The sequence below is a fragment of the Podarcis erhardii genome (genome assembly GCF_964252035.2).
Source record: "Podarcis erhardii genome assembly, chromosome: 16".
Classification (NCBI taxonomy): domain Eukaryota; kingdom Metazoa; phylum Chordata; class Lepidosauria; order Squamata; family Lacertidae; genus Podarcis; species Podarcis erhardii.
The window spans coordinates 11,890,776-11,899,832 of NC_138514.1; the positions used below are offsets into that span (position 1 = coordinate 11,890,776).

General features: G+C 44.6%; 1 protein-coding gene across 1 annotated transcript; it reads right to left on the bottom strand.

The window, feature by feature from the left end:
• Positions 1-661: 661 nt before the first annotated feature.
• Positions 662-8,939, bottom strand: LOC309331279 (prostate and testis expressed protein 3-like). Its single transcript, XM_081843417.1, has 3 exons — positions 8,806-8,939; positions 6,129-6,242; positions 662-887 (listed from the first exon to the last, which is right to left on the bottom strand). The coding sequence occupies exons 1-3, from the start codon at positions 8,867-8,869 to the stop codon at positions 754-756; spliced, it is 312 nt and encodes a 103-aa protein (XP_081699543.1). The 5' UTR covers positions 8,870-8,939; the 3' UTR covers positions 662-753.
• Positions 8,940-9,057: the final 118 nt, after the last annotated feature.

Consider the following 9,057-nt stretch of genomic DNA (forward strand, 5'->3'; position numbering starts at 1 on the left):
TAGTAACACGGTACACACTTGTCGCCTCTTATATTTTAAAAGTGACTTAATAATAAAAATTAGTAATTGTCACATGCACAAATGCCGGTAAGATTATGCATAGTATTATTCAATATTATGAATCAGTTGAAAGGGAAGACCTTAGGCCCTCTATATTTCAGTATTTTCCACTATGACATAACTTTTACTATATGTATGTATGTGTCTGTGCATACATGTAAACACAGATTTTTAGTCAAATTTACATATATGAATGTGAAGTCTCAATCTGACAATTAGATAATGAGACAGTGTCAGGGACATGGCTGAATCGAATGCCTGGGAAGAGTCAGACTCAGGAGGTGAAGGATTGCCAGTACTAAGAGAGACAGAGTCCGACTCTGGAGATGAAAGATTGCAGACAGAGAAGTAGAGGGTGGACTCGGCCCCCCTTCACCAAGAGCTCTCTGAATCAGCTAGAGCAGCAGACACAGACAGCTCACAAGAGGGGGGAGGGGAGAGATAGGTGGCAGTGAGAGGGTTGCTATGCAACCAGCAGAGAAACAGCATGCTGAGAGTTTTTCTTTTGAGAATTGGGAATTACACCCTCCTTCTCCCCGAACCCAGAGAGCTGAAAGGGTTAAAGTGCAACAGAAAAAAATCAGCACAGCAATGCCTTGGAAGTGTGCTCCACTATATGGATGAGTCATTTGCTGTGGAAAGCTGGTCGGAGCGGAGCCGCTCCACCCCAACTCAGGATGTCCTTAGCCATTTTTAAACCCAAACATTATGAATATTACAGAAATCCTCTTCACAGCAAAAGTTACTGACTCTCGTGCTCTTCTTGATATTTACGAGCTGCCTGCAGATTTTGCTGCAACCTCGGTAAACTCTCTTAATGGCTCCTCCTGCAAATAAAATAATAGAGATTGATCATTATAGAGGACCAGTGTGAAGGAAGTTCCTTCTGTTCTGGGTTGCTCCATTTCCCAGACCTCTGCCCATAACAAATGATGACAGGTGGTGCTCACCCATCTTTGTTTATTTCTGTACTGCAGCACCTGAAGGCAAAACTGATGTGTCCCAACAAACCAATTTGTCTGGCCTTCACATCCAAAGACAGAGTTGGGAAAAGGAAGTTAAGGGCAAGTTGATATTTTAAATGATTTTGCACTGACTGGAATGGGGTGGAAGGAGCTATGTCTCTCCAGAACTGAAGTCCAACACAGAGGTCCAGCACCGAGGGCCTTCTGGCAGTTCCCTCGCTGCGAGAAGCCAAGTTACAGGGAATCAGGCAGAGGGCCTTCTCGGTAGTGGCACCCGCCCTCTGGAACGCCCTCCCACCAGATGTCAAAGAGAAAAATAACTACCAAACTTTCAGAAGACATCTGAAGGCAGCCCTGTTTAGGGAAGCTTTTAATGTTTAATAGGTTATTGTATTTTAGTGTTTTATTGGAAGCCGCCCAGAGTGGCTGGGGAAACCCAGCCAGATGGACGGGGTATAAATAAATTATTATTATTATTATTATTATTATTATTATTATTATTATTATTATTATTGAAAGCTGCCTTGTATAGAGTCAGGCATTTAGCTCAGTGTTTGCTACATTCCTGTCTTACATTTAAAGCACTATGATGCCATTTACATAATCATGGCTCACCCCAAAGAATTCTGGGAATGCTTGTTTGTTAAGGGTGCAACTAGACTTTATTCCCCACACAGAACTACAATTCCCAGAGTTCCCTGGGAAGAAGGATTGATTGTTAAACTACTCTGTTCTCAAACACTGTCTGATCCACACATGTGTAAGATCCAGCTACTAACATTCTCTCCTGCTCTTTCAACTTCTAAAAAACGAGATAATACAATTGCCAAACTTCACAAAAACATATTAGAAAATATTGTGGGAAAATACATACATTAACAGGATAACATACCCTCCCCCCCACCAAAAATGTTCTGGTAAGCCATCATGTAAAAAAGAAAAGAAAAAAAGCTTATATTCATGGTAATGTATATCTGCCCAAATGTTTAGGGGGAGTTTTAAAGCACAGTGGTGCCTCGCAAGACGAAATTAATCCGTTCCGCGAGTCTCTTCGTCTTGCGGTTTTTTCATCTTGCGAAGCACGGCTATTAGCGGCTTAGTGGCTTAGCGGCTTTAAGAAAAAGGAAACAAACTCGCAAGAACTCGCAAGACGTTTCGTCTTGCGAAGCAAGCCCATAGGGAAATTCGTCTTGCGGAATGACTCAAAAAATGGAAAACTCTCGTCCAGCGAGTTTTTCGTCTTGCAAGGCATTCGTCTTGCGGGACACCACTGCATTGCTGTTCCTGTTGCCAGCTGAAAGAGTTAGGTACTTATTTCTGGCAACCTTGAAACTATTAGTTGTGAAAACATTTGGCTGCTGTCAATTTGTTTTTGTTTTTGTTTGTATTGTTTTATTGCTCGCCACCTGTGGGTGCTTTGTGAGGATATCATATATTGTGATAAATTATTTTGTTGCCCCCATTTTCTGTGGATTGTCTTTATATACACTGTTCAGAAATGTGAATGATCAAGCAGCACATAAATGCCATAAATACAAAATAAAAATCTAAGCAGAAAGAACAACCACCAATAACTGTTCATTGCGTGAACCTTCCAGAGAATGTTTAGTATTCCAACAACAAAACCACCATTTCCTCCCCCAATTTTTTTAGTGAAAGATGAAAGCGCCACTGTCTGCTTGCAAGCATTTAACTAAGCTAAATAGCTGGATACTAACACCACATATCAACATTTCCAGCACTATTCACCTAGGCCTGCCAGACGTCAGGAAAATGCCTGACATGTTCTGATTTTCAGGTGTAAAAATGGCTTTGGGGTGAATTTTGCCGAATCTGCAAAATGTCTGGGAAAATCCAGGTGTATGGCAATGAAATGGAAAAAGCAGTGGAGGCCTCAACAACTTTGTGGGTGTCAGGCAACCCTTATTCACCTCAAGTTAAATTTATCATTTTCCAGAATTTTGTTAGCAGCATTGAGGATCCAGCAAAAGATTTGTTATGTACTGAGCTGAATCCTAGAACAATAGGATCCAGAATGCAGCAGTCTGATTGGTCCTCAGGAGCCACCCAATCCAGCTCCAGGTGGAAGTGAATCAGCTACCTGATTGGCCTGCAGAAGCAGCCAATCAGACTTCTGTAGGAAGTGAATCCGCAACCTGATTGGCCTACAGGAGCAGCCCGGAATTAGCCAATCACGCAGGGATCATTGTGTAAATAACACTGGGCAACAATTTTTTACTTTTGGAATGTTGTCTAGATTTCTACAACCAATTTAGGGTATTTTTGCACTCCTGAATCAGGAAATGGCATCCGTTTCTCTCCATCAGGTCAGGTTTACTGCAAACCTGAATGGTGGGCATTGATAAAGGTAAAGGTCAAGGTCAAGGTCCCCCTGCCCGTACGGGCCAGTCTTGCCAGACTCTAGGGTTGTGCGCTCATCTCACTCTATAGGCCGGGAGCCAGCGCTGTCCGCAGACACTTCCGGGTCACGTGGCCAGTGTGACAAGCTGCATCTGGCGAGCCAGCGCAGCACACGGAAACGCCGTTTACCTTCCCACTAGTAAGCGGTCCCTATTTATCTACTTGCACCCGGAGGTGCTTTCGAACTGCTAGGTTGGCAGGCGCTGGGACCGAACAACGGGAGCGCACCCCGCCACGGGGATTCAAACCGCCGACCTGACGATCGGCAAGTCCTAGGCGCTGAGGCTTTAACCCACAGCGCCACCCGCGTCCCCTTTGATAAGGGTAAGTACACGTAAATTGCATGTTGCTTCACCATTTTTCAAACTTCAGGGCTTGAACTTCCATTTCTTGGAACTCCTGGAATGCTCAGCGGCAGGGAGGTCTCTCTTCAGAGTCCAAGAGTAGTCAGCCATCATGACTGCATCCCAGCGACCCTGATACCTGGTCTCCATCTCTTTCATGTCCTGATGGAATCTCTCCCCCTGCTCGTCACTCATTGAACCCAGGTTCTCAGGAAACCAGTCCATATGTGAAAACAGGTAGTGCATCTTGACGCTCATGTTGCAGCCCAGGTTTCTGAAAGCAGTCAGCATGTTGTTGACAAGTTCTGCGTAGTTTCTGGCCTTATTGTTGCCAAGAAAGTTCTTCACTACCAGAACAAATGCATTCCACGCTTCCAGTTCCGCCTTGTTCATTGACTTTCCGAACACTGGATCTCTGATGAGCTGACGGATCTGAGGACCGTCAAAGATGCCAGCTTTCAACTTCTCAATGGTCAATCCTGGAGAAGCCTGGCACAAGTAAGTGAAGCAGTCACCATCCTTGTCCAGAGCCTTGGTGAACTGCTTGATTAAGCCAGGCTTGATGTGCAGCGGTGGGAAGAGTATTCTGTCTCTGTCCACCAGAGGGTCCTTTCTTTGCAAGGCACCAGTTCCTCCCGCACAGGCCAGTCCTTCTTCGTGTAATGCTGAGCAGGGTCCCTACTATCCCACATGCACAGAAAACATGGGTACTTGGTGAAGTCAGACTATTGTCCCAACAAAAAGTTCACCATCTTCAGGTCAACACAAATAAACCACTTATGCTGATCATAACCAATTTTCTCCAGCACATTCTTCACCGCTTCATAGTTCTCCTTCAGTGTACTCGAGTGAGCCAGGGGTATAGAGGCAAACTGGTTGACGTTGTGTAGCAGAACACATTTCAGTGATTGCTTGCTGCTGTCAATGAACAGTCTCCAATCTTTGGGTTCATACTGTGGCACTCCAAGCTTGAGCAGAAGCTGCACAATATCTGCACAGTACACCAAGTCCTTCTTTTCCGAGAAAAAATGGAGGTACTCTTGATGCCTGTTGCGGAAGAAGCTGATGCGAGCATTGTCAGAGAGGAGGTTTTTTTCCTTCAGTCTGGATGCCAACAGTTCGGCAGAGTCCTTTGACAAGCTGATGTCGCGAACTAGATCATTCAACTCCTTTTGGGAAAATGGATGTGGAGCATCATCTTCAAGAACCACTTCTTCTTCTTCATGTCCTTCAACACTAGAGTCATCTTCGTCACTAATCTCAGGAAGTTCTCCGAAGATAGGCATTGGAATTTCATCACAATAAGCTACAGGACGACGTGCTGATTGAAGATCAGGATACTTCGTAGGGCAGCTGCCCCATTAACTTAGTTTTGATCCCCCAACTTTATGCTTTGTCGCACTAATTTATGGAAGATTTCGAGGTTTTATGACTTCAAACTGATCCCTTTTCGACATAATCACCCATAATGACCTGAATTCTTCTTGTCATTAAAATAATCATTTCCAATCAAAACAATAATTCGACATGGCATTTTACCCCCACCAACTTCTTCTAAAATGCTCCACACAAGTGTACATGTGAACAAAAACGTAAAAAAAACGACATGTGGCCATAGCTCAAAAACTGAACCTGATTGAGCAAAACCAATGTGATTTTTTGATTCAGCGCATCAGATTCGTCCTAAATCAACTGAAAAAACACAGACAACAAATTTGTTGTTGACCAGTGTAATGTATATATAGCAGATGTTTGGGGGGAAGTTTCATTCAATGCTACCATGAGCTGAATAAAGAGCATGAAATTCACACTCAACTCCGAGTATATTTAGATTGCTTGTGGATTTATCTAGGGTAGATAACAGATGGAGCTGAGGTTTCACTGGGAAATTGTGCATGGGTTATTCACCTCACATTGTTCGACACTTTACTCCAACATTTTAAAACTGGATCACAATACCATCAGGTAAGCCTGAAGCCTCTTGCCAGTGCACTGCACTGCCACTGTTATCATTAAGGGCACTTTTATCAGTTTACCTGGCTTATAAAGTACTATATTGTGAAATGGCCATGATCTCCACCAATCTAGCTATAGCTACCTTCCCCTTACCCATGTCACGTAAATATGCAATTTTTAGATGGCTCTCCTCCTGTTACATCTACGGAAGACCCAACAAGAGACAGTAGCTCAGTTGGTTAGAGCGTGGTGCTGATAATGCCAAGGTTGCGAGTTTGATCTCCGTATGTGGCAGCTATGTATTCCTGCATTGCAGAGAGTTGGACTAAATGACCTTCGGGTCCCTTCCAGCTTTATGATTCTGTAAGATTAGAGGCATTACCTCTGAACAATCTTCGAGTGTAACAGAATCCGTCTGTTTGGCATTGTCTCTGCGGAACGGCACAAGTGTTATCTCCATTAACCCTTTGACAGAAATGGCATCTGAGTCCTGCAACTGAGCGACACCAGCAAGGACATGAGGCTAAACAAAACAAAATGCCAGCCTAGCTTGAGAAGTAGCCCAAGAGGTCTGAGGGGCCAGAGGCTGATTTGGAAGAATCTCATGGAATTCTAGCCACAGTACGCAACTTTTTTTTTTCCCCGCCCCACCTTTATCCAAGGAGCTCAAGGTGGTGTTTATGGCTTCCACCCTCTTCCCATTTTATCGTCACCACCACACTGTGAGGTTGTTTGGGCTGAGAGACAGTGACTGGCCCAAGGTTATCCATGAAGTTCCATTGGTGAGTGGGGATTAGGTCCTTTTGCAACACTCAAAACCAGGGGTCAGCAACTTTTTTCAGCAGGCGGCCAGTCCACCATCCCTCAGACCATGTGGTGGGCCGGACTATATTTTGGAAAAAAAATATGAACGAATTCCTCTGCCCCGCAAATAACCCAGAGGTGCATTTTAAATAAAAGGACACATTCTACTCATGTAAAAACGTGATGATTCCCAGACCGTCCGTGGGCCGGATTGAGAAGGTGATTGGGCCGCATCCAGCCCCCGGGCCTTAGTTTGCCTACCCCTGCTCAAAACAGTACTCCATCTTGGCTCTGAGACCAATGTTCCCCTGCCCCTCTTGAGATCACACACACACAGTGCTTTTTTCTGGGGGATATGCAGAGGTATGCATACCCCTAAACATTTTGTAAATTTTTGTACTTTTGTCCATTTACTGTATTTATTTTCCCCGATTTGAACTATAAAATGATGATTTTCCTGAGTCAAAATGAGAGTGAAGGTAAAGGGACCCCTGACCGTTAGGTCCAGTCACGGATGACTGTAGGGTTGCGGGCGCTCATCTCACTTTACTGGCCGAGAGAGCCGGCATACAGCTTCCGGGTCATATGGCCAACATGGCTAAGCCACTTCTGGCAAAGCAGAGCAGCGCACAGAAACACCGTTTACCTTCCCACCAGAGCGGTACCTATTTATCTACTTGCACTTTGATGTGCTTTTGAACTGCTAGATTGGCAGGAGCAGGGACCGAGCAACGGGAGCTCACCCCGTCGCAGGGATTCAAACCGCCAACCTTCTGATCGGCAAGCCCTAGGCTCTGTGGTTTAACCCACAGCGCCACTGGCATCTCATGAGAGTACTGTACCCCTAAACATTTTTTTTTTAGAGAAAAAACACTGTGTGTGTGTGTGTGTGTATTGGTCTCGGCATTTTCACAAGGGTGGCTGTGAATGCTGCAAAGCAAAAGGCTGGCAGCTGCCATTTTCATTTCCACAGAATTCTCAGAGCATGTATTCAGGTTGCAAATGTGAGATTTGGGGTGCGGGGATCCTGGGAGTGCATTTCCATTTGGGTAATCCTGGGAGAGCATTTGTACGTGGAGAGGCTTGGAGAAAATGGAGGGATGTATCTATGCACATAGTACATGACTTCAGTGCAAGCAAGTATGTGAACGGATAGTTTTTGGTGCTTCTGTGTGAGATTTTGTGTGTGTGTGATCCTGAAAAAAGAGAGTGCTTTAGGTTGGGTAACCCTGGGAGAACATTTGGGGCAGAAGAGATTTCCTGAGTTTTAGTGGGGTGGTTTGGCAGGAATGTCTAAGCTGTGCCACCAATTAGGGTGAACCTGAATATATGTAATTAAACCCAAGATATGACGAGACATAAGTCTGCAAGGATGTGCTTCCCAATTAAATCTGGGTAAGAGTTGCACCCCTGCACATCCTGTTTGGGTAAGCAGGAGAAGTGTAACAATACTCATGCTGTTTTTGTTTTTGTGCAACCTGAAAGCCCCCAGCTCAGGTGTGGTGAACCTTTGGCCCCCAAAACGTTGCAGTACAACTCCCGTCCACTGGCCATGCTTGATGGGGCTGATAAGTTGTAGTTTGGCAGCATCCAGAAGGCCAAATGTCCCCCACAAGTGATTTAGTTGGCAACCGATTATTGGGTCCTTTGGTCTGATTGAGTAATGTTCTTTCATCCAATGTTGGGATCCCAAACCAGGAATACAGAGGTACCTCGGGTTAAGTAATTAATTCATTCTGGAGGTCCGTTCTCAACCTGAAACTCTTCTTAACCTGAAGCACCACTTTAGCTAATGGGGCCTCCTGCTGCTGCCGCACCACCGGAGCACGATTTCTGTTCTCATCCTGAAGCAAAGTTCTTAACTTGAGGTACTATTTCTGGGTTAGCGGAGTCTGTGACCTGAGGTACCACTGCAGTAAACACCGTTAGTTCATCCAAATTGCATTAAGTGCTGCAAGCACTCAGTTTTAGCATTTGTCACTTTTTGATTGGTTAACCCAGTTTTGCTTGGAGCCTATAGAAAATGTAATATATTGGTACTTGATTGGCTTATAAAACCATTCATTCATTCCCACCGACAATACTAACCTCTTAATCCCACCAATTCCTAATTCCAGCTCTATTTACAGAGCATTCCTGGCCCCAAGATGATGCTAGCATTGTCCCAAATAATTCTTGGAAGATTCTTTGAATTTAAATCCTCTGAACTGGCTGTGCCCCAATATGCAACGCTTTACCCCAGCGTATGGACTTACCTGCTGCGAAAGTGAGCATCATTGAAAAGCCAAACATCAGAACCTTATTTGCTTTAGTTTTCATTCTATAAAGGGCAGAGAGACAAAAAGAACCCGCTCAAGTCTGGTCTAAACAGCATGTGAGGTTTTCCAAGTCTCCTCCTCCATATTACGTGGTGGTGTTGAAACAGTCCGGATTACCTATTTATATTCTCAGTCTTGGTCAGGTTATCAGTCAACAGGAGACAGAACAGCCAGTAATGATTATGATGG